The sequence below is a fragment of the Fusarium tjaetaba genome (assembly GCF_013396195.1).
Source record: "Fusarium tjaetaba strain NRRL 66243 chromosome Unknown NRRL66243_c0000069, whole genome shotgun sequence".
Classification (NCBI taxonomy): domain Eukaryota; kingdom Fungi; phylum Ascomycota; class Sordariomycetes; order Hypocreales; family Nectriaceae; genus Fusarium; species Fusarium tjaetaba.
In genome coordinates, this window is record NW_023501265.1 from 145,415 (window position 1) to 168,807 (window position 23,393).

At 48.2% G+C, this 23,393-nt stretch overlaps 8 protein-coding genes across 8 annotated transcripts; 3 read left to right on the forward strand and 5 right to left on the reverse strand.

Moving 5' to 3' along the window:
* Window positions 1–2,651: 2,651 nt before the first annotated feature.
* FTJAE_3605 (uncharacterized protein) lies at window positions 2,652–4,828 on the forward strand (the record flags this gene model as incomplete). Its single annotated transcript, XM_037349921.1, has 4 exons — window positions 2,652–2,842; window positions 2,918–4,409; window positions 4,522–4,743; window positions 4,796–4,828. The coding sequence occupies 4 exons, from the start codon at window positions 2,652–2,654 to the stop codon at window positions 4,826–4,828; spliced, it is 1,938 nt and encodes a 645-aa protein (XP_037209268.1).
* Window positions 4,829–5,855: 1,027 nt separating this feature from the next.
* Window positions 5,856–6,511, reverse strand: FTJAE_3606 (uncharacterized protein; the record flags this gene model as incomplete). Its single annotated transcript, XM_037349922.1, has 3 exons — window positions 5,856–6,133; window positions 6,190–6,386; window positions 6,435–6,511. 3 exons carry the CDS (start codon window positions 6,509–6,511, stop codon window positions 5,856–5,858), a joined length of 552 nt encoding a protein of 183 aa, XP_037209269.1.
* A 294-nt stretch (window positions 6,512–6,805) lies between these two features.
* FTJAE_3607 (uncharacterized protein) lies at window positions 6,806–7,810 on the reverse strand (the record flags this gene model as incomplete). Its single annotated transcript, XM_037349923.1, has 1 exon — window positions 6,806–7,810. One exon carries the CDS (start codon window positions 7,808–7,810, stop codon window positions 6,806–6,808), a length of 1,005 nt encoding a protein of 334 aa, XP_037209270.1.
* A 926-nt stretch (window positions 7,811–8,736) lies between these two features.
* FTJAE_3608 (uncharacterized protein) lies at window positions 8,737–9,892 on the reverse strand (the record flags this gene model as incomplete). The annotated part of the gene is made up of 3 exons (XM_037349924.1): window positions 8,737–9,046; window positions 9,106–9,593; window positions 9,644–9,892. The coding sequence occupies 3 exons, from the start codon at window positions 9,890–9,892 to the stop codon at window positions 8,737–8,739; spliced, it is 1,047 nt and encodes a 348-aa protein (XP_037209271.1).
* Window positions 9,893–12,250: 2,358 nt separating this feature from the next.
* Window positions 12,251–15,513, reverse strand: FTJAE_3609 (pathway-specific regulatory; the record flags this gene model as incomplete). The annotated part of the gene is made up of 3 exons (XM_037349925.1): window positions 12,251–12,800; window positions 12,850–14,302; window positions 14,568–15,513. 3 exons carry the CDS (start codon window positions 15,511–15,513, stop codon window positions 12,251–12,253), a joined length of 2,949 nt encoding a protein of 982 aa, XP_037209272.1.
* A 279-nt stretch (window positions 15,514–15,792) lies between these two features.
* FTJAE_3610 (dlpA-like protein) lies at window positions 15,793–16,750 on the forward strand (the record flags this gene model as incomplete). Its single annotated transcript, XM_037349927.1, has 5 exons — window positions 15,793–15,920; window positions 15,982–16,159; window positions 16,211–16,381; window positions 16,427–16,483; window positions 16,532–16,750. The coding sequence occupies 5 exons, from the start codon at window positions 15,793–15,795 to the stop codon at window positions 16,748–16,750; spliced, it is 753 nt and encodes a 250-aa protein (XP_037209273.1).
* A 180-nt stretch (window positions 16,751–16,930) lies between these two features.
* On the reverse strand, window positions 16,931–17,866 carry FTJAE_3611 (uncharacterized protein; the record flags this gene model as incomplete). The annotated part of the gene is made up of 1 exon (XM_037349928.1): window positions 16,931–17,866. One exon carries the CDS (start codon window positions 17,864–17,866, stop codon window positions 16,931–16,933), a length of 936 nt encoding a protein of 311 aa, XP_037209274.1.
* Window positions 17,867–18,134: 268 nt separating this feature from the next.
* FTJAE_3612 (uncharacterized protein) lies at window positions 18,135–23,249 on the forward strand (the record flags this gene model as incomplete). Its single annotated transcript, XM_037349929.1, has 1 exon — window positions 18,135–23,249. The coding sequence occupies one exon, from the start codon at window positions 18,135–18,137 to the stop codon at window positions 23,247–23,249; it is 5,115 nt and encodes a 1,704-aa protein (XP_037209275.1).
* Between the last annotated feature and the right edge of the window lie 144 nt (window positions 23,250–23,393).

Below are 23,393 nucleotides of genomic sequence, written 5' to 3' on the forward strand. Positions count from 1 at the left end.
ATGGCCTTTAGAGTCTTTGCCATTAGCGCTTAAGTTTCCCATGTAGGGCTAGCTCAGGCCTCTCCATGATAAAGCCTAAGAATTCACACGTAAAAATTAACATGGAAATGCTATTTTCTTCATAATAGCTTTCTACCAATACAGTCCTATTCTTGCAGTCTTTATCTTTACCTTTCCTAAGTACTGCTTCTGTACTCCTTACCTTCCCCCTCTGGTCCCTCTCGGTGGTGTCAAATCCCGCCGTTGACTTGCTGTCCCATACTGCCCTGTTCTAAGTGGACTTGGGTTCCTTCCTCTTGGCCCACCCGGTTGTTGGACTTGACCGGTAGGATACATTGGCGAGCCTACAGACGAACTGGTACTTCCCAAAGGAGGTAGCGTCCCCGACTGACGTGGGGTGCCCTGACTCTGGAGTCTTGAACGGCCAGGGCTCATACCCCTTCTGGTAGTTGGTGTCGGCTGATAACTGACTGGATACGTGGACGCACTTGGCATGGTGTTAGATCCTAGAGGGGGCGTTGACATCCGGCGAGGTGTCGAGTTCTGATATGAATTCGTAGTTGTGTTTGGACTGCTTGCTCGCCGAGCATGACTTTGCTGCGAATAGCCAAGAGAGGTCCCAGACATTGGTATACCTGAACCTGAGCCTACGGGAGTCCTCTGTTGGCTAGATGGATTGAATCTTGGTTGCTGCAACTCTCTTGTCATCGCCCCGGTATTCGGCGGTGCTCCTCCAGTTGGATATCGACTCTCTGATGGGCCAGCCTGACCATAACCAGCATATGGTTGGATCTGAGAGCTAGCTGGAGGAAATTGATATGATGAAGCAGGTTGTTGATTCAGTGGAGGCAGTGTGTTGGATAACCCAAATGGTTGAAATGGCATTGTTGCAGCCGTCTGTCGTGGCTGACCCATTGTAGGACTTTGAAGTGTTGGTCTTCCTGTTGGCGGTGGACGATTACTTCTCGCGGAGGCATTGGAGGGACTTGACGATGATCGTCTGTGTCTAGAGGATGATGCCCTCCCCGTTGGCTGACTTGGGTTTGTAGTTGGCTCACCCGCTGCACTTCTTGACGTAGACCGATTACGTGATCTTTGCCCTCGGGTAGACTCTGTGTTAGTACGGGTAGAGGCATTCCCAACGACGTCACGAGACTGCCTGCGGCTTCCTCGATACGGAGTGCCTCGATAGTCGACGTATTCATCCCCGCTGGACTCGGTACTGGCAGAGACGGTAGGGTTTTGTTGTCCCGATGTCCTCCTTAGACTGGGAGCTACGGCACTAGTTGTATGGCCTTGATTATTCGACTGCTGCTGAGCTGGAGGGGTTTGCCTAGAAGACGCTTGAGGGATTGCGTTCTGCTGGAATCCAGGCGGAGGCTGATAGGCTTGGGATGGCTGAGTGCCTGTAGCTTGGCTGAAGCCCTGTCCAGTTGATGTTCCAGACTGATATCTCGTAGGTTGACCATAGACTGGTGGACTGCCTGCGGGTAGATCCTCTGATCGAGACGGTCGATGACGCTGTTTCCTGGATGGATTCGCCTCTCGCGTTTCTGACGGCCGAACATCTGAACTACGTGATGCTCTTTCCCCTTGTCTAGATCCCCGCGGTGCCGATGCCAAGCCGGTATTTGAGGAATTTGATGCTTGTGGTTGGCGATTTCTGCCACTTGACGCAGGCTGTCCCTGTAAAGAAGGCCTGGTTTCTCGCGTTGATGTGCTTTTACGAGGGTCGACGATACCCATTCGTTCAAACTCACCTATCAAGTCCTCTGAACTGCGTGTTATAGCTCTGAACCTTTCTATCGACTGTCTTCTTTCAAGATCCGATCGAGCATGACTGTTCTTTCTTAACGCCTCATCAAATTGTCTCTGCAGGCCTTCTGCCTGGCGATTGAGTTCTAAAAAACGCTCGCTCCTAGAACTAACTATGGTATTAGTGTATGCGCAGTAAGTTATATTGTGTGAGGGAATGTACTTGTCTTGAGACATTTTCAATGCTGGGCAAACGATAGTTGAATGGAAATTGAGGTATCAAAGCTTATCATACATCGAAGGAAGGCCAGTTAGGAAACAAGAGGTTGTGGCAGTCTATTTATGCCTTTTTGGCATCAACAAGAACCTTTGGTAGGTGAGATTCACAAGGCAGAGCCTCAACTCGGAGAACTCATCTGCTGACCGCCTTCCAGGGTAAAGTGCGACACTGAATTGTTATCATTAAGCTGGTTCGTTCATTGATGGCTCAGCTGAAACTATTCTGCAGTCATGCAGCCACACCAAGTGCTGCAGCCAGTGAGGTGATGCCACCTTTCTGTCGTGAGGGGTTTTATGCAGCCGCCTTGATCAGTTGGGAGCCTACTTTCAACCCTCATTATCAATGATAAGAGGGGGTTACATGTTTGCAGAGGGGCGGGGCAAGAAAACTCAAGACCTGTATCCAAAGTGATGAAAAAGCTCAGGCAATTCAGTCTAAGTTTAGGGGAGTTTTTTACTGAGTTTATTGTATCATCTTCCTCTAAAGTAAAGTCTTATATCTTTTTGCTCTATGAGGTTTGACCAGCTGCTTGCGTCACTGGTTCTGTTCTAGCAATATTGATGAATAGTGTCTTAACAAAAGCTCTATCATAGACCCTTTAACAAACTTTGGAGCTATGGCAGACGATTCAGCCGAGAGCCTGACTTTGGAGGATTTGGAAGTGGTCATTCCACATCTGAGAAATAGCGTGGAGAGCATTTCGCGACACGATCCCGATTTCTGTTCAGCAGTTATTTTGCTTGCACCTGCGCTTCGAAAGCATCACCTTTTCTCACGACCACACGGAGACTTGAGTGCTCTTGAGGAGTACATCACCTTGCTGCAATAAGCTGTCGATAGTTCTTTGGTTGACCATGCCAACAGAGCTGAATGGCTAAATAGCCTTGCGTCCGCCTCAAGCCTTTGTTGCGATGCGACAGAATCTGAAAGCGATGCTAGAGAAGCTTCTCGGTTAGTAGACAAGGCCGTTGACACGGTAGAGAAAGACGATCCGTCGCATCCTGCGGTCCCACAGTCAGCATGTCGTATCATCGGCAAGAAGGCAATCAGGCTTTCTGACAAGGATGATTTTGAAAGATTGTTCGGGATGCATAAATGCATACTAGATATAACGCCACTCAATCATCCGAAGTTCATATCGCGATGGCGGAGTTATGAAGATACACTGTTCAAAGGGTACATGACCTTCGGCGAGGGAAAGGCTCTGGAGGAGTCTATTCGAGTTTCACAGCAGATTGTCAGCACCACAGACCACGACTCCGAAGAGCATGCGAGGCATTTGTGGATTCTTGGACGGCGGATTATTCAGCGCTATTTGAGGAACGGAACTTCTGGAGATCTTGATGCGAGTATCAAGGCGTGTCAACAAGCAGTGGACGAAACACCGATCAGTTCCAAGAATCGCCAGCGAAGGTTACAGTCTTTGTACGATCGGTTGGGGGAGAAATATTCTCAGACTCTGGATGATGATGACTTCCAAAGAGCATATGATATTGCGAAAGAAGCCGTTGATTTGACTACCGATAGCGACATGGGCCCTACCGTCCGCCTGAGTATTCTTGGTGTCTTACTTCTAGGGGCATATGGCAAGACCGGAAGCAAGGAACGTCTGGAAGAGTCAATACGCTTTGGAAGGGAGGCTTTGCCCGCAACGCCTGATGGCCATCCAGATAGCGCTCTGTGCAACTTTAATCTTGCCGACAGACTACGTATACGACATCTCGAGTATGTTTCAGCCGACGACTTGCAAGACGCCATCTCATACTACCAGAAAGCCCTCAATCACTCCAGTGCCTCTATGTTTCTTCGTTTACAAGCAGGCTTTTCGCTCATGCAGAGTTACGTCTCGAATCACGACTTGGAAGGCGGGTACAAGGCAGTTTCCAAACCCATAGATATCCTGTCCCTTCTCAGCTCTCGTCCACTGAGAAATGCTGATCTTCAGCGCGATGCTTCCAAGCTTGCAGGTTTGGCTACACAGGCAGCTTCGATCGGACTACACTCCGGGAAGAGTGCAGTCGAGGCCCTGGAGTTTCTGGAGGTGGCGAGAGGAGTCCTGGCTTCCTCGATCAGTGTTCTTCGAGCTGATACTAAGGAGTTGGAAAAGGAGCTACCTGAGCTGGCTCAACAATACAACAGTCTTCGGGACCAGCTAGATGACGGCCCTTCACACGACGCGGGTTTTGAACTAGATGACGAGGTTTGGGCAAACGCAATGACTCAAACATATGATACTGGGGAACAGTTGTCAGCCTTACTGGCAGAGATACGCTCAAACCCTGGCCTTAAATTCTTTCTGCGGCCTGACGATGAGGAAGGGATGAGGCGTGCAGCTGCGCTCGGCCCTCTTATCGTGGCAAACGTCGCCTCTGCGGTTGATTGATTGATCCTTAAAGCTTATGACGCCTCAGCGAGGCATATCAAGCCATTTGCTTTCAAGTAGCCACAAACTGATGTACTGACCCCTATACGATAACGGCTTTCAGTTGTTTGTTGCCTCTGCGGTTTACGATGCCATGATCATCCATCGAGATGGCTTCGGCACTGTTCGTATCCCTAGACTGAGCAAGAGTGATATCGATTCGAAGTATCAGACGTTAGGTCAGCGCAGTCTCAAGGTTCTCGAACGGCTTTGGGATGCCGTTGCTGAGCCCATACTCAACTCTCTAGGTTTCGCTGAGCCACCACAAAAGGGCAAGATGAAGAGGGTATGGTAGGTTTTGACTGGCTCTTTAAGTACCTTTCCTATTCATGCTACAGGGCGCCACAGTCAGCGAACTGGCGATACGGTGATGGATAGAGTTTTACATCATACGCTACGTCGGTATCAGCTATTGTACAGAGTCGAAGGACATCGCCAGTCTCTCACGACCATGCGCTATTGTTGTCTGCTGGTGAAACGCGTGGTCACCGGAGGTTAGCCTTTGCAGAAAAAGAAGTCAGCGTGCTGCGAGATATCTGCTACCTAATGAAGCTCAAACCTGTTGAGCCTGACCCCATCAGAGAAGATGTGCTATGACATCTACGAAAGTGCAAGATCTTCCACTTCCCAGGGCACGGATACACCGATACGGCAGACCCTTCCAAGAGTCAGCTGTACCTTAAGGACTAGCAAACAGATCCCGTTACCGTCGTGAGCCTTCTCAAGCTTAACCTTTATCAGGAGGGTCCGTTTGTTGCTTATTCATCTGCCTGCGGTACAGAACAAATCAAAAACCAAAAGCTTTTTGATGAAGGTATTCATCTTATCAGCGCATGTCAACTAACAGGCTTTCGGCATGTCATCGGAACGCTTTGGGAGGTAAACGATCAGTCTTGCGTTGACATGGCTGCTATTATATACGAGGAAATTCTCAGAGATGAAATGTCGGGTAAGTCTGTGTGTCGTGGTGTTCATGTTGCTACGAAAGCGAAGAGAGATCAGTGGGTTGAGAAACATTTGGGGTTGAGAAGGCCATAGATCCAGGAGATAATGGGTCAGTAATAGAGAGGAGAGAAGTTGATGTCGAAAGAAATATTATTTCTCTTGATGATGACGATGAAAAAGGTATTCCTGGTGTAGGGAACGCTCCATTACACTGGATCCCATATGTACATTTTGGTCCGTGATTCTCAGTTTTCCGCCTCGGATGTCTCGGAAACTTCAATAGCCCGCGGTGTTACCTTTATCAAGAAACCAACTTTATTATTAGCCTTTTACCAATCTCTTTTAAACTTGTAAATCTCAGTTATACTCATTTGGTTGTATATCCAACAATGTCAACAATATCCCAAACCCCCGATGCAAATATTACATAGTACCTGAATCATACATCCATTCTCATGAACTGAAGAGCTGCGCCAGCTTTGACTTGCCCTCCTTGGCCTCCAACTTTCGAATTTCCTGCTTCATCGCATCAATGCGGTAGTTGTTCCACGCCTTTTCTATCCGCTCCCTCGCCTCAGGGTTCTTGGTGATAGTGCGTGACGCCGATGCGGTGCCGGTCAAAAGACCTGCTTCACCACCGATGAATAAACCTCCCACGGAGAAGAAGAAGTACGTGGCCGCGTCACCCCACTTGGATGGTGTAAGGTGAGCGGTGATATCCGGGATAGGTTCTGTGAAAGGAAGTCAGTATTAGGTTTGAAGCAGGTTCGAGAAGAGTATGACGTACCGGTACGACCATCTGCAAACCTGACCTCTACGGGCTTCTCCATGGCTCGGAAGGCATTGAAGTATGTCAATCGCATCTTTCGCAGTCGAAAAGCAGCGTAGAGGCCCAGACCAACACCGACCAGCGATCCGATCTTGGCATGGGTTGACACTTTGCTTCCTGCACGTCTCAAAATTTCGCGATCTTCGTCATTCAAGCTACTCATTTTTAGTCTCCAATTCAGATCTCATTGAAAGGCGACTTACTCATGCTGAAAGTGCTGCGTCGCTAGGTCCCGGAGCTCATCACTCCTCCCAGATCGAAAAGCGGCAAGACCGGACATTTTGTGTTTATTATCGAGCTAAGTCAATTACAGAGGGGAAGAATAAGGGGTTTGAAGAGCTAAAAAAGAGCAGCGAGTTATGAAATAAATAAATACCCTCAGTAGAGAGAGAGGACTTTGGAAGACGTTGGATATGAGCGGGTAAGGCTGACGTCACCACCATTTGCTGTACCCGAATCTGTTTTAGCGGGAGAAACACGAAGAACTGATTCAGTAAAACGTCATTGTTGTATCGAGAGCGTGTCTTGGATGATTCTGACTTTGGACCATGACATCAATTTATGCTTCTTGCTATCATTTATGCTGCCTCTGAATCAAAGCCTCCCACTCCGTCAATAGTCCCATGATCTCAACGCTCTGATCAACGTTCGGCGAAGGCCGTTCCGCTGTTTTAACACCGCGGGATAAATAATCTTCCACCTTCTTCACCTGATATCCAAACGCGTCCATGTCTGCTGGTACGATGATTTGTTCTGCTGAACCGCTGTAGGTTTTGAGCTCGATGATGTTGTCGCCTGCAATTGGCAACCAAGGGTTCGTGATGAACCTGATCCTGCCTTTATCACCGAGAATCGTGAAGGATGAGTCGTTGCCGTAGCTGTCTGTTGACTGCAAGCTTGCAAGAACGCCGTTGTCGAAGCGGACTGTCAGTGATGCGTCGCGGACGTGGACACTGCCCTCTGTTGAGATGTTGCCGAAGCCGTGCAATTGACGCTTTGCAAAGGCATCGCTGCCAAACGCTGTCTCGATAACGAAGTGCAGAAGTGAGACTGGATAACAGCCCAGATTGTAGATAGTTCCCATGCTCAGAGGATTCGCTTTCTTCCAGATATTCGCAGAGTAATACCCCGATACACCCCTCACCGTCCCAATCTTGCCTTCAAGAAGCAATTCCTGCGTCTTCTTCATCAACGGATGAGTAAGATACATCAACCCCTCCAAGAAGAAAACACCTGCATCTTTCACAGCTTTCCCAATCGCCTTGGCATCCTCCATCGTCGTCGCAAGCGACTTCTCAGACAGTATCGCCTTGCCTCGCTTAGCAGCTGCCAGCACTGCGGGGGTGTGCATATGATTGGGCAGACCGACGTACACGACGTCTACCGCAGCCTTGTCGAGCAGGTCATCGATAGAAGTGTATCGCTCTGGGATGCCATGTTTATCGGCGAATGCTGTCAGGCGGTCTTCGTTGCGCCCGAAGACTGCGGTGATGGTGGAGTTTTGGCTGGCGAGGATGGAGCGGGCGACAACGTCGGAGATGAAGCTCGTTCCGAGCATTCCCCAGCGCAACACGGCCATACTGAACAAGTCACGGAGCAGAATGGATGAATTGAAAGCTATAGGAAGCTCTAAATGACTTCAAGGGCGTCTTTTTATAGCTTGGGCGGTATCGTCAGCATTTGGGGTTTGTTGTTGTGAGGCCGCTAACGTTAATTCTCTTATCGTGCTTATCTAAATCCGGCCATCTCCGAGTATTACCGCTTACAAGCTGTCATTTCCGCGCTACCCTGAAGCCATTCAGTTCAGAATTACAAACCATCAATTGACTCTTGTATATGTCAGTATCCCAATGAATACATAGAAAGGTTCGGATAAATAGTCCACAGTATGCGAGTGAGGCTTAGCCACTATAATCGCTTACCTCAATTGCACCTCATTCTAGTGTGTTTCCAGTAGTAACTCGAGTTGGGTCACAGACCCACCCTCGCGACCACCTCTCACCTCGGGCATTTCTCTTCAGCCACAGACTACAGTTCAGCGGTTTCTACATAGGTTGTTGCGGACCAGTTGGTCAAACTCTAAGGTGCCATAAGATGCTATGAGATCACGCTATTTGATTTTCGAAATAATAAGCTTCTACCCAAAAAGCTTCCACGATATTCCGGCGTTTCAGCTTCTGCCGAACCCCGACTACGCGAGTGGCTTGGCTTTGGGATCACCACGAGGCGGGGTGCTGATCAGTGGATACGGAAAAGGGGTCTTGCACCATCGTGCCGGATCGTCTTGTCTCTGACTCATGGACGTCAGTGTCAGTTATCATTCGGTTCGGAAGATATCAACCTATCTCACGAACCGAGCCGATCAGCTTTCTGGGGTAACTTCTTGTCATGGACAATCATTAATCTTGAGATATGCTATCTATCTACTACAAAGTAATACTGGAATGAACTAAACATTACAGCTGGTATCTTCAACACGCCGAACGAAAACGGGAAATGGCTAATCTACACGACTCTGAACTCAACCGTCTTCTTGATCACATTACCCTTGAGGTCCATATCCTCAAGATTGATCGACCCATCGCCTTGCGAGGAGCCGCCCTCAATGATATGATCTGTAGAATCATTGCGGGTCTTGTGAGTGCGTGTGCCGCCATCAACACCGACAACATGCTCCGTTCTATTTTGGGCAAAGTCATCCTTTTGTGTTGACGTGAAGCGACCAGGTTGGCTGCTCTGATGGACATAGCGATCACGAGAGGAGGGATAATCCTGTGTGCCATTGAACTTGAGTTTGGATGAGAGAAGATCGATGCTGCAGAAGTTAGACCAACGATTGAAAAAAAAGGTACGTTAGAATGGAGAAGGACTTACTATAACACCATGGAATACAGGCAGAAGACGGCGTAGAAGAATCGGTCCAGTTGGGTAGCAATATTCTCCGCCGTCTGACCAGCCGTCTTGAATGAATGCGTCACAGCGCGAAGCGTACCCTGCAAGGCCAGAAGAGCGACTCTTATTTCCGTGCTTCGGGCCAAGTACTGGAAAAGACCACCACTGCGCGCAATCTCGGCAGATGAAGTCTTGGCCGATGTAAAGAGGACGATGAGGAAATATGCGCTGAGGCATTCGAGCGACGCGATGAGACCGAAGTAGGCGATGTGGATATGGTTGATGGTGGTCAAGAGATCCTCATTGCCGGCGAGGATTGATTTGACTCGGAAGGTGATGATGACGACGCGAACGACGCAGATACCGGCGATGCCTGACCAGAAAATTGACATGAAGACCCTCCATCGTGTACCTCGAAGGACTCGTTTCAGGATGATGTAACTGTAGAATAGAAGACCGGCTTCTTGCAGCTGGTAACCGTCAGCTTGGCACGCCCAATTGAGTGATGCATCAATCATACCAACCAGAAAATATCAGCAAACACAGACGCGATCGCAAGCATCATAGCAGGATGCTTCTGGTAATAGACGTAGTAACACAACCCATTAGCGATAGCGCCCGCCGCTGACGAAAACATCGGCACAGCGGCGAGGAGCGTCCAATTGGTGATACCGCAGACGAGACATCCCAGCAAGACATTGCCCATGCAGATGGTCATCAAAATAGACCAGCTGAGCTCAAAAAACACCGGCACCGCTGCGTCCGCCATTGTCGATCAAGGTAACGTCGAAGGGTGGTATAGATTGGTAAGGAAAAGAACGAGTAATGGAAAAGCCGGAGAAAAAAGAAGGAAAAGAAGAGAAGGGAAAAAGCAATGTGACACTGATGGCGTTAAATGAAGATCTTGGCCTCGATGATCACCCTCCTTTCCAGCTAGTTGGATCTCAGCTGGACTGGCTGTCATATCATAAAGTTCCCGATAATCCCCCCCCTCGTAAAAGGAAAGAGGTCGATTAGTTTTCGACCATTGTAAATTAGTGAGGGATACCCTTGATTCCAATGGCGTCGGATACAGTGCACTCCGCGGTAAGAGATTGGCTCGTTGGTTGCGAGAAGACATCAGTGCTCAGGCTATCCTGACAAGTGAAGTGACGGGTTCTCCGCAAGTCGCAGCCCAACCCATGGGGAGGCGTCAACGGTTGGGTACATCGGTTTCGAACTAACGAGCTTGGTCAAACAAGCAGCGCCCAGCTAATCCCGTTCTGTAAGGTCTTGACTCATGGCTACTGCGCGGGGAGAAATGAGGGGGATGAGCAAACCCATTTATTTAAAGTTTTGACTTCGGCATCTGGTCTAGGCATCATTTTTCGCTTTGCTTGTCGGTAAGGGGTAAGGTTGAGAAGCCGGGGTAGATCGCTAGGGCGGATTTATTTTCAGCCCTCCTTTACGGTAATTCGTATCAGGCTGTGAACCCCTGTTTCTTTGGAATGAGCTGGACCAAACTCTGTTGACCCCCCCTTCTCTTCTCATGATTCTTTTTGGTCGGGGGATATTGTGTTGTGTTGCTTTTTGGGCTGGGCTAATGCACAAAATGCCTGATTGCATCATGCCATGCGTTCAATTAGCAGGGCTGGTGATAGGGAGAGAGAACGCCAGAGGCAGAGATCTAGAATGACTGAGGGTGACTAGCTAACCGAATGATCCGTCTCCCGATGTGATCAGTGCCCCCGGAATGTGGGTGCGACAGCCGAGTTGCCGTCCGCACAAGGACAAGGCGTCTTATTCATGCATCAGCACGTCTCAGACAGAAAAGCATCCCTCAAGTCAAAAGATCCTTTGCATTAAATACCTTTTCCCTCATCACACCATCTCCGTCGCGGCATTTTCTTTCATCCGCTTTACTGGTAGCATAACCGTTACAGCCGTTGTATTCTCCTGGTTCCTGGGGTAGAATCAATTCCAGACCCGGGGGAAAATGCCTGATGATAACCTTGTTTCTCCCCTCCCGTGGCGTTGCCCGTGTGATAGGCGAAAAGAAGGAAAGACGCAAGCCACGGAATCGGAGCTTCGCCGATTTTTGGTAGACAGCACCGGCGCCACAGACATTCTCACATGTCGTCCTAACTGCCGAGTGGCTTCAAGAAGTGAGGGTTGATAGGGAGTTGGACGGTGATTGATATTAGCGACACCATCCCGCACTACGTATGACTCGAGCGCAGCGGGCCGGCGCTACTGAGTCAATATTGTACGTCAAAAATGAGCCTAAAAGGATCGTTACCTAGTCAAGATCCGTCTGGACTTGTCTCTGTAGCTGATATTTATGTAAAATGGCGAAAAGAATAGGGAATGAAATGTTCGTTTATTATGTCGCATTGACTGGCGTAGAGTTTCCAGGGCACTGTCGTAAATGACCCCAGTTTTCATCTTGAATAGATTGATAAAGTATCATTGAGATTAAACCCGTCACGATGAGATTTCCTCTTTAGGGTTTAAGCTTTTCGCGAACTCAATCCCTATGCTTAAATTTCCTATCTGTGTGTTAGTACTCACCGCCAAATCTAGCAGCATACCCTACAGATACCAACTATCCATTTTTAGACGAAGACAAGTCGAACGTCAGTTCACGGCACACTCGAGATCACAGCCTGCTAACGATCTGCCTGTGACTCAAGAGACGAGAACATCGCGGGTATGCACGGGCCAATCTCCGGGTCCAGCATGCAGAACGCGAGAGGCTCCACGAACGCGGAATCTTCCGTGATTTTCAACTAACCCAGTAGTGAGAGGAAAGAAATCCAGAACAGATGGCCGAAGCTTGAGAGTAAATACGAACTATGGAGTCTATCCACTCTCTCCGTGCTTTTGCAAAAGCTTCCGGGTAGCCCACTATTATCATGTCAAATGAGTCTCTCATCATAGAACATGCCAAGCGAAGATATTTGATGAGAATGGGAGACCGGAGAAGGGGTCAGCCAACCTGTTTTCTGTATAATCCTATTAAGTTTCTATATGTTACATGGCCTCATACTATAATGCTGCACTTTTAGCGCGGTTAGATTGATGTCTCTCTCGACTTATCGTGTAGTCCCCCGATGGCATGCCAATTGTAGAGAAGCGCCTGATTTACCTACATTGGATTCTCAACATGAACGTCGTCAACCACGTTATCCGAGAACTCATTAAACCACAACTGTGGAAAAGAATCAAGGTTAAAGAACGCATTCGAGCTCGCAGTCGTGTCATGACTCGTCTCATCCACCCCTTCGCTAAAGATGTAACTAAAGTCCGTATAAGGAAAAGCCGGTATCTGCGGGGCCTGCTCCGGAAAAGCCGGGGGTTCTTGCTCGACTGACACCGTACCAAGACCCCTTGTCAGAATATCGATGCTGCGCTGTATACCGGGACAGCTAACTGTGATGGCGTTCAGCGCTCTCATAAACATCTTGAATCGCTGGGTAGTATCAGGCCTGCCGCTTTTCATGTCTTGCACGACGACTGTGGCTGCGGTGTAGGTGCAGTAGGCCATGATGTATGTGAATCGCTGGAAGCCGAATGTGTTATCGAGGAGCTGGAGAAGTTGCTCTACGGCTTGAGAGGCTTCTTGGCATGCTTTCCAGCACGCTGGGTTATTGAGAAATGGCCGATGAAGTAGGATTATGGTGGTATGGTACAGCATTCTGAACATATGTTAGATTGGGTGATAGCGTTAAGGTCTTGCACTCTTACTGCTGAGCTACGAAATGTGTAGGCGGGCATGTCTGGCCTTGGTAGTCCACGTGCAGAGCTATTGGTAAACTTGAACGCCAGGCGTGCAGCCTCTCCCTCGTAGTTTGCACAAAGTCCAAGACATCTTTGGTTCGTTTACTTCCATAAATACTGAAGAGAATATCGTTGATGATAAGGCTGATCCTGCAAGTATATGCAAAACACAGCAATAAATGCGATGGTCTCGGCTGATAAGTCTGGAGTGCTTCATCATCTGGAATGGGATAAGGCGGCCATAACTTGGTTTCTAGTTCTTCTGGTAAAGCAGGGTCCCATTTCGGAGGCTCTGGTAATGACGGTGTTCTTCCAAGATATAGACTCAAAGTCTTATCCCAGAAGAAGCAAGACCATGCGAGATGCCGACCAAGTTGCAACCATACGACATCCTCAGACGTCTTGGGTGATAGCGAGAAGAGACCAATGTCAACAGCAACTCGAAAAGCCATCCCGCCGTACAGCCAAGCTTGCGATACAGATCCTCTACCAATTTCGCGAGCACTAAACTGCAGCAATGCCTGAACTAGTGGTATGGATCCTTCTTTGTGTATCTCATGGCTGAACTCCAACTTTGCCCTGGCAAGGAGTTGTTCTGTTAAATGCCGTTCCCTAAAACGCGTCGAGTGCAGACATAACACGCTCAACAGAAATGGGGAGAAGAATTTCCCACCGACTGCGGCATCACGAAGAAATAAAGCTCGTGGGACAAACATAAAGTTGGCGTGAACCCATGTCCAATGCGTCGCAAAGAGACGTCGAATCACCTCCTCAGGAATGCTGAGATAAACTGCTGCGCTCTCGACAGCTTGATCCTCCCAGAACTTCAGCTCGGGGGTTTCCATTGGTAGAGGCTGACGAGTTTCAGGGCTATGTGCGACAGTGATTTGACCCGTTGTTGCTTGCGATGGCGTATCTCCAGGATCGTGAACCGCGGATGTAGTGTCGTAGAAAGACCGAGTGGGATCCATGTTACCGTCCGCAACCTCGATGGTCGGAAGAGGCTCTATCAGTGCTGGTACTATTGCGCTCTCTGTTAGGACTGTCGCACTGGTTTGACAAGGAGCAGTGCTGGTAACATCCTGTTTCTGTAGGTCTTGGATCGTCTGTTCAAGCTGCGCGATCTTATCCGCCATGGCGCGGATCTGCGTCATAGGCGGTGGTCGATCATACTGGCAGGTCTCGTTGTATGCTATGCAGATGCCGCAGACGGGTTGGCCTCCGTCGCAGCGGACTTTGCGAGCACGACAGTTGTTGCATGTCAATCGGGCTGTTTTCTTTGGGCGGGGCGGGGATTCTCTTCGCTGGCGCCTTGTCTTGGGCATTATAGTGTCTTTTGGGTGACATATGTGTTTCCTGAGATTAAATCTATTTTTTGCTTGCTTTTGATGGGCTTTGGGCTGAAGAGGCTCATCGTGGTCTGGTTATTGAAGTAAGAGTGATGACAAGTCGAGATGAAGTGAGCGTTGAAGTGACCGATCCCGGAAAAGCTTGAGTCTACTTCGGGCTAGCGCTCTCCACTCCGCAAACATCGTCCTGAGATGCACGTCATCTTATTGGAGGATGAGTCTTTACAGGTGATCAATCTCAGTGTAAGGAACATAATAATATTCTTATTTGTGCGATCTACAGCGGATAAAATGATGTATGATGCTTTTAAGCTACTCTATTCCCTTTCTCCTCACCCCTCAACAGTGCCATTGTGATCTCCGCAACCGCCATACCACTCTGACTCTGATTCTCAACTGTCGAAGCTCCAACATGCGGCGTCAAGACAACATTCGGCAACGCTAGCAATTCTGGGTATGCCTCAATAGTCGGAGGTTCAACCATCATCGCATCAAGGCCAGCACCAAAAAGCTTTCCGCTATTCAGTGCAGTTAACAATGCATCCTCGTTAACGATCCCACCTCGAGCGCAGTTGAGCAGAATTGCACCATCTCTCATAGCCCCAAACTCTGCGGTTGAGATGATGTTCTCGGTATCTTTGGTGAGAGGAAGATGAAGGGTTACGACATCTGATGCTCTCAGGAGATCATGTAGCTTTGAAACCTGGCGAAATCTGGTCTCTCCAAAAGTGCTGAGCCATTGTTTCCCATCTGAGAATGGATCATAAGCGACAATACTGCCTTCCATAGCCCCCACCCACTTCTTCGCAACAGCTAACCCGATATTTCCCATCCCAATAACTCCCAAGGTCTTTTTGAACAAGCTCTTTCCCAGCGTCTGACTTCTCACGATAACCTCACCGTTCTTTGTCCGACGATCAATCTCAGCAACTCGTCGCGAGAGTGTTAAGGCCAATGCGAGCGTAAGTTCAGCAACGGCCTCTCCATTTAGACCAGGAGTGTTGTAGACCTTGATACCCGCTTCTGCAGCAGCTTTCAGATCGATGTTGTCGACGCCAACGCCTTGCTTGACGATGTATTTGAGCCTTTTGCATTTCGCGAGTTCATCTGCACCGAGACGAGTCTCGCTACGAAGCATTACTGCAGTGGAATTCTCTGCGTATTGGATCTTGTTTGGATCTGTTGGGAGGACGACATTGATGTCGGTTGATTGCTGCAGGGCCGCGATGGCATCTGGATGGTAAGGGTCCAAGACGTAGACCGTTGGCTTGGAGTCAGCCATGATGACGAGCGAATGATCAGAAAGTACTTGGCATGGAATTTAAATTACCTGAACTACATGGTGCTTTTGTTGGATTTATATCGATATCAACTGAACCTTTAACCGTGTTTCCCATGAGTATCTTCCGGGATACTTTCCCGGATTTCGTCCCGGACAATCTCCCGGAAACTTGCCGAGAGACCAGTGCGCACATATCAACCCGCTAAAACCCATCATGAAATTTCTTTCTAAGAGAATATTACTCTTAAATACCTCGATTCTGCATCAATGAGCTTCACAATGTCTTTTCACAAAGTCCTCGTCGTCAACCGAGCATCGTTTCAACAGAAAATCTCTACAACCGCGGCCTTATCCACCATGGTGTCTCCAGACCACTCGCTGGCTGAGAAGCTTCGCGCATACTCCACGTAAGTATTTAAAAAAAGAATATCAGCGTGATAGATCATACTGATATGAGGTCTGGTGCAGATGCGATGTATCAGACGCGTTACTGAAAGTGGGCGTTCCTTATGGCGGCTTTCTTCCCAACTTGAGCATGTGGTCACCTCTACGACAAGAAGGCGATAAAAAGCTCATTGGACCTGCGTATACTGTCAAGTTTGTCCGCAACACTCAGACCAACGCACCAAAACTCAAGGAGCATTATGTACGAGCCTACGACTGCCTTGAGAGAAACCACTATTAACAGTTCCTACAGATCGACACTATCCCAAAAGATCACGTTATCTTTATCTCAGCGCCCCATGGCATATTCAACGCCGTGTACGGCGGTCTAATGAGCACTCGTGCAGAGTACTCTGAAGCCGCGGGCACAGTTGTCGATGGTACTTTTCGAGATTTGCAGGATCATCGCAAATTAGACTACCCGGTAAGTCGTCCACAACGAGGCCATGTTCCAACTAACAGATTACAGGTCTTTGCCCGTAATGTCGGTACGCCAAGCCCCCACGAGGTCGCTCGCCCCAGCGAGGTATGTGATATCTACTAAACGTGGATTCTAATGACTAAAGCATCGTAGATCAATGTTCCTGTAAAGCTGCAGGATCCTGCCCTGGATGTGATGATCAAGCCTGGTGATATCATATTCGGAGATTTGAATGGTGTTGTTTGCGTGCCCAAGGAAGTCCTTTCCAAGGTTATTGAGATCTTGCCTGGGCAGGTTGAAGCGGACGATAACATGTCACGAGACATCGCTCAGGGTAAGACTTTTACAGCCGCTAAGAAACAGTATCGTTGAGCAGCATGATATAGCTTCGAATAGAAATAGACGCGACTCATAAATGCCAGTAATTATGTCATGAAAGCCTTGATATCAACCTTCTGAACTACCCTTGTCTGGAATTCGTTGTTTGCCAATTCATTGAGGTATTAAGAGAAAGTTTACAGGCTGTGTATATCTACTGCATCATAAGCATGATTAAAAGATAGTAAGATATAAGAAGTTGCTATCCTCCTCTGCAATATGTTGATTCTCTTTTAAGAGGATCTCTAATTCTTCCTCTTGGAGCTTCGTAGGCTCCGATGTACAAATAATTCCATCCTCGTCATCAGAATCCCATTCAAGCTCTTCCATATCATCGCCGTCCTTGTTGCTCATGGCCAAATGATGAGCTTTGGCCTTTTTAGGTCCCGTAATAACAGGCTTATAGTCAACATGGCGTGATGGCCATATTGTTTTACCAGAGAGTTGAACAGTGGCATACGATATGGCAATGATCTGTTCCCCGGCAACATGTCGTGTATGAGATTGCGTATGGTTCGTAGCGCGATTAGTCCCAAGAGAAATATCGAGGAGACCGGGATCTGGTATGCCGCAGGCTTGGCCCAATGGAACCGCTACATCAAAGCCCCCGCCTCTGCCAGTGGTATTTTCCGTTGTCCAAGTAGTCCCAGAAGATGTTATGAAGCCAGTGATTAGATAACCGCGATTGTGCTTAGCCTTGGAGAGTAGATCTAGCGCATCTTTTGCATAGTCATCATTCTCCATGAGTTGCTCGAAATAAATTTCCGGACTACTCAGAACGTATTTCTTGACAAGGTCACTCTCTAATCTAATGCTTTCCTCACTATTGCGAGAAAGATTGATGTTGAGGAGGGCCGATAGTTGGACTGAGAAGCCGTGATCTTTGGCAACAGTGATAGTCTGATCAGAAAGGCTGGAGACTTGAGGCTCCGGAAGAATGGATGGAAGTATGTCGTTGGTGTTGTGAGGGGGACGTCTGGGATCAGGATATGGCGCAAATCTGTTCAAAGGTGATTCAATCGAGGTGACCAGTCTGCCTAGAAGGCTAGGGGCCTCAGGGGCTGACAAGGGGTCCCGAAGGACAAAATACTTCCGCTCCTGGTAGCTCATTTAAACGATGTTTGAGATTCAGGGAGTATGATGTAGTACCTACGCATTTGGGACTCGCGCCATTATTTATATCTCATTGATAGGAGGGAGGCCTCTAATCTATTCCTAAAATGGAGACGGGATATGCAGGACAACCAACACATTGTTGCATCTAGCAAGTGGGGTAGGAAAGCATCAACCAGCACAGCCCCTGCGAGGCTTTCTGACGATTGAAAACAAACAGAAAAGAAAAACCCTCAGTTGTGTGATTTTCAATCTGCCTTACAAAATGTCTCAGAGATCGATTTTTTTGTTGCAGATTGTCTGTCAAAGGTTCGTCGATGGAGGCTGGGCCGTCGATATCGTCAAAAATGGCGAACCTATACAGCAAGACATCCGGATCACAGACCCCCTCACTTCAGATCAGAAAGAAACCTGCCGTTGGTATCTGCAGCAGTATGTTCGGCTTTCTCCCTTCTCTGTTAACAGAGCAGAAGAGGCCAAAGCTATCCTTGATCAGTATCCCCATCAGCTTCTGGATCAGCTACCCCTACGGCGAGCTCTGCTCCCTCAGCTTGAACAAGGAGCTTATAGCCTTGATCCGGTCACCCTCCTTGTTGATGTCTTTGAACTGCCCAAGAGCGTCGAAAGCGAATCGGATGACAGCGTACATCAGTTGTTCTGGGAAACACTGGAATACCCAGAGCTATGGAGCCACCCAAATTGGAAAGTTATTGTTCGCCGGAGCTTGATTTATCAACGGACAAATTTGCCCCCTCAGGTCCATAAAGTTGACTACTGGGCTAACGCGGATGGTTCAAAATCGCTCAACGTGCTCCTGGTCGTTGCAAGAGACCTAACCAATGACCCTTCAGTTTATGAAGATGTCAGCCCCTCTATCGCCACCAACACGCTTCTCAAAATTCGCCATGAGCTCAATCAGCATCCTTCCGGTAACAAGCTAAACGTTGAGATCGTGAGGCCAGGGACATTCGCGGCATTCAAGGAACACTTGCGACATAGTGAGAAGACCAGAGGGCCAGGTTACTTCCATCTCGTCCATTTTGACACACATGGCACGGTAGCGCTCAAAAAAGGCAGAGCGGCCAAGTACGGTCTTCTACATTTCTCACAGGCCGAGTGTGACAAAACTGACCCGAGACCTGGGGCCCAGATTGCCAAGGTGCTTAAACAACATCAGATTCCATATGCTGTGTTGAATTCCTGTGAGTCGGCATCAGCTACTGCCGGCGACAATGCAAACGTTGCCAAACTTTTTCTCAAAGCAGGGCTGCGTGGTGTCATCGGAATGTCCTTCAAGATAGCTAGCAGCTCAGTCACTATATTCCTGGAGCGATTCTACAACGACCTGCTTCGTGGTGGGAAGTCATTTGCTGCCTCTGCAGCTGCTGGCCGAGAAGCACTGCGATTGAATCCGATGCGTCCAGCAAGATACGGCCTCGATCGCCGCCTGAGCGACAGTTTTGTCGCTGTGACTTACGAAGAAGGCAATAACTCATCCTCGTTCTCCGATAATCTTGGTGGTTCCTTCGTCCACCACTGGACTCTTGGTTCCAAAACTCTGGATGAAGGCTCGGACTTTGCGATATGTCAAGAAGCTTCTCACCTCAACACCACAAGTGACGAACAAGAGCTTATTGGGAGAGATTTTGAGATCTTACGTCTGGAGAAGGTTCTCATGAGAACCCATGTGCTTTTCATGTCAGGTGCTCTAGGAGTTGGAAAGACCGCTCTTCTCAAACATGCAGCCAGTGTTTGGAAATGGACGCAGTTGGTACAGGTCATAGTACATATTGAGCTGGAGAAGTACTTCGATCGGTCTGGCGAAAAGCTGCTCGAGGATATTCTCCGGCAGATTTTAGTCCAGCTCAACGATGCGAAATCGCAAATGCTGCTATGGACCATGAGTGCAAATCCCAATAGCGTTGCCTCTTACGACAGCCTCTTGCTTGTCGACATACTCAAAAATCTCCTCTCGCTGGTCAACGCCGTTATTATTATGGAATACCACGAACCAAGTCATCTTCAGTTATTCATAGAAAGGAACGGTGCGGCCACTACCAAGGCCGTGACCGTGCTTGACACGGTTCAGATTCTTTTTTCGTTGGCTCACAGTCCAAAACCAAAGACTGACACCCATCTCTATTTCATCTTGACTCAGAGGCGGAGATCTTTACGTGGGATGGAAGAAGTACTAGGTTGCCAACTTGCACCATACCGATTAAATCTTGAAGGCCTTAGACTGTCGGATGCCATTGAACTATCGAAGAAGGTGCTGAACAACGCTGGCGAGCCAGTAAAAGACTGGGTGTCCGAGGATGTGGACTGTCTTGAGATTGTGATTCATTTATTGCAAGGAATCCCTTCAGCTTTGATCTTAATATTACCCCTTCAGAGGTCTCGCGGTATCCCCTGGAGACGTTTTCATAGAGAGCTGGAGAAAGGTCTCTTTGCATCAGTCTCAGATCTAAAGAGTTACGGCCTTGGGGATTGCTCTATGGTCCATGAGCTTGAATCGATGTATCTTCCAAACAAATATGAACTTTTGGTTCTCCTCATCAGCCTGTTCTGGCACAAAGCTCCCCCAATGGACGAGTATGTCTACCTTTGTCTTGGAATTAATGATGAACATATTGTGGACGATGTCCTCGGTGCCTCCGGTCAAGGGATCAACGACTGGTATCAGGTTTTCAAACATTTCGTTCACGACAGAGGATATATCCATCACTGCGATGGGTACATACTGGAAGTTCACCCTCTTTTCTCCATTGTCGGGCGAGCATTTCTGTTCGATAAATGGGTTACCCTGGCGAACAGAGTGCCATTAAAAACCATGCTTTGTGCCACGTTACAGCTCTGCTGTTTTAGTCCTAGAGGCCAGAACCCGTCTTTGGAATTGGAGCCTTGGAATTATTTGACAGCTCTTGGGTTTTGCACTGGGGAAATTCCAGTCGAGAGATGGCCGTTGAAACTTCTATTCCCCCCCGAAGATTGGTGGAAGTCCAGCTACCCTTCAAGCCTCAAAGCCTACCTGCGGGAAAGAGGCAGTGAGCTATTGAGAGCCCTCTCTTTCAAGATACCCTTACTTGATCAAAAGGGCCATCATTTGGTCCTTTATTCATGTATGAACCTTCTCTTGTGTCACTCTGATAAGCTGCCCAGCAAGTCAACTATGGAACGCATTCTACAACTATCAAGGAGGGGCCAGGAGCTCATGACAACCCTAAGCCCATCAGAAGATACAGATATCGTTAATTTGAGTCGCGCTTTACTTTTGTCGGCAACGATGGCCTCTTCTCACTATCTTGGAGATTATCAACAAGCTCACAAAGCTTGGAAACAAATGAAACTCTTGGACGAAGAAATGCACCTAGCTGAACTGACTCAGAATGGCCACGAAACTTCCAACAACTCACAGTCGTTTGGTAGTAAGCCATGGCTCGAAACACAAAAGGAACTGGTTTCTGGGGTTATCCAGACTTTAAAGGATGACATGGAGAAGTGGGAAAATGGAACCTTGCTAGCCTCAGAGGTTAAAGAACAGCAAACCCTAGTACAAGAAAGCCTTCAAATATTTCTTGACACTGAGCCACGGTTCCCCCCCGCCATAAATTCCCGCGACGACGTGGTACAGTTTATTTTATCAGGTCCCTCCAGTGTTCCCAGGGAACCTTCTTCGGAGCCCAGCCCGCATAAGCTTTCTGACCTCGAGTCATCGTACGACGCAGGAGATTGGCTTGATACCTGTGAGCGGCACATATCTATGGCAGTAGAGTCTCTGTCGAAGGACCAATTTGTGGACGTGGGCAGTCATCTTGAGTGTGTCTACACGCTAGCAAAATTGAACTCGGCATCGGAGGCCTTTATCACCGATGTACAGGCTTGCCAAAATCGGATGTTCATGACACATCTGGCTTATCTTTGCCATGTTACTTTGTTTCCCGCAAGATACGTCCATCGAGGGATAGAATACGGGTTCGCAAGAAGGATGAATCACACCTTGCACCAACGGTTCGCCAAAGAGAGCATTTGGGGATCTCAAGCTCTTATATGGCCCTCCAAAGACGAGAAGCTCTCCCTCTTCCAGGACTGCAAGTGGTGGCAGTGGTGGCAGTGGTTTCAAGAGTCTCAAGGTCAGGACAAGACATGGGTGACTCACGTGCGCGCTAATCTTGGCTTATATCTCAAGCAAGCTGAATTCATGTGCCTTATCTTCTCCCTTGTTTGCTATAACCGTTTCGACAATGCTCTTATCGTTCTCAACGAGCTAGAGGCATTGTGTAACAAGTCCGTCTTCGTTCACTTCCCTGTTCAACTATCCCCTCTCCAGTGCATGCGAAGTTGCTTCGAGCTTGCATTTGAGCATTCTTCGATAGGTGAAAAACTCGATACCTGGCAGCTTGATTCTGCAGAAGCTCAAAGTTATCAAGCGCTGGTTACTGAGCTTCTTGAACTTCGTCCCAGCTTTTGCACCTGGTTTCCCGACAGCGTGGCCCAAGCCTGGAAATACGCTACTGAAAAGCTCAAGCTATACAGCTACCAAGTATCGATGCGTGAGGCAACTCAGGCTCATGACCCAACAGACTTGAAAGCGACATATCAGCAGCTGGTGTCGTTGATTGAAGGCGGATGCTTCAGCCTCTTGGACGAGAGTGACTTACTCACAGTTCGAGTTCTTGGATTGCGATATAATCTCGACCGGGCACGTGATAGCCGACAGTGGCAAGAAGCAATCTCACTATGTGACGAGTACTTGGCAATTTCACAGAATGCTGCCCAAGACCTTCCGCGATCTCAAGACAGTTGGGTCATTGCCAAACAGGAATGCGAATGGAACATGATCTCCGACTCCCTGGATGAGGCTGAACAGAATCTTGACTTTGAAAAGTGCATCCAGCTTCTGAGGAAGAAGTATGACATAGCTTGTAGACAGCGTCAAACTCCCGGAATGAGCAAAACCGTGATTTTCTTGTTCGGTCCTCGACTATATTCGTTCCAAATGCAGCTGTATCAAGACCAATGTCTAGACTGCCTAGCCTGGCTTCGAAACCCTCAACAACCTTCTCAACAGAACACGCACGAGTTATTAAAACAGGCGCTATGGGTGTGCCGCCACAAGCACATGAAATCACTTGTGCTAGCCAAGCGTTATAAGACACTGCCGCGAAAGGTACGGAAAGGCCAACGGAAGGTCTTTGGAGTAGGGCGGATTCGTCAGAAGGCACCATACCTGCGCAATCCATTCCAGCGTCATCGAACATGGAGATCGAGGTTCCAGTATCGCCTTATGAATAAATGCGAGTACGGTCATAATCGGGATCAGTTTCGGAGACCTTTCGGATGTCGGTGCCATTGTCGTGGAGGGTATTGCTTTGCAGATTAGACAAATTCACTTTATCGTAAATTTATTTAAATATATATCAAACTATATTACAGAAACTTATATTAATTTGCAATCTACTGTTTCAGTATTAATGTATGAGTATAGTATATAACTTTAGATATATTTAGTAAAAATAATCTTAAT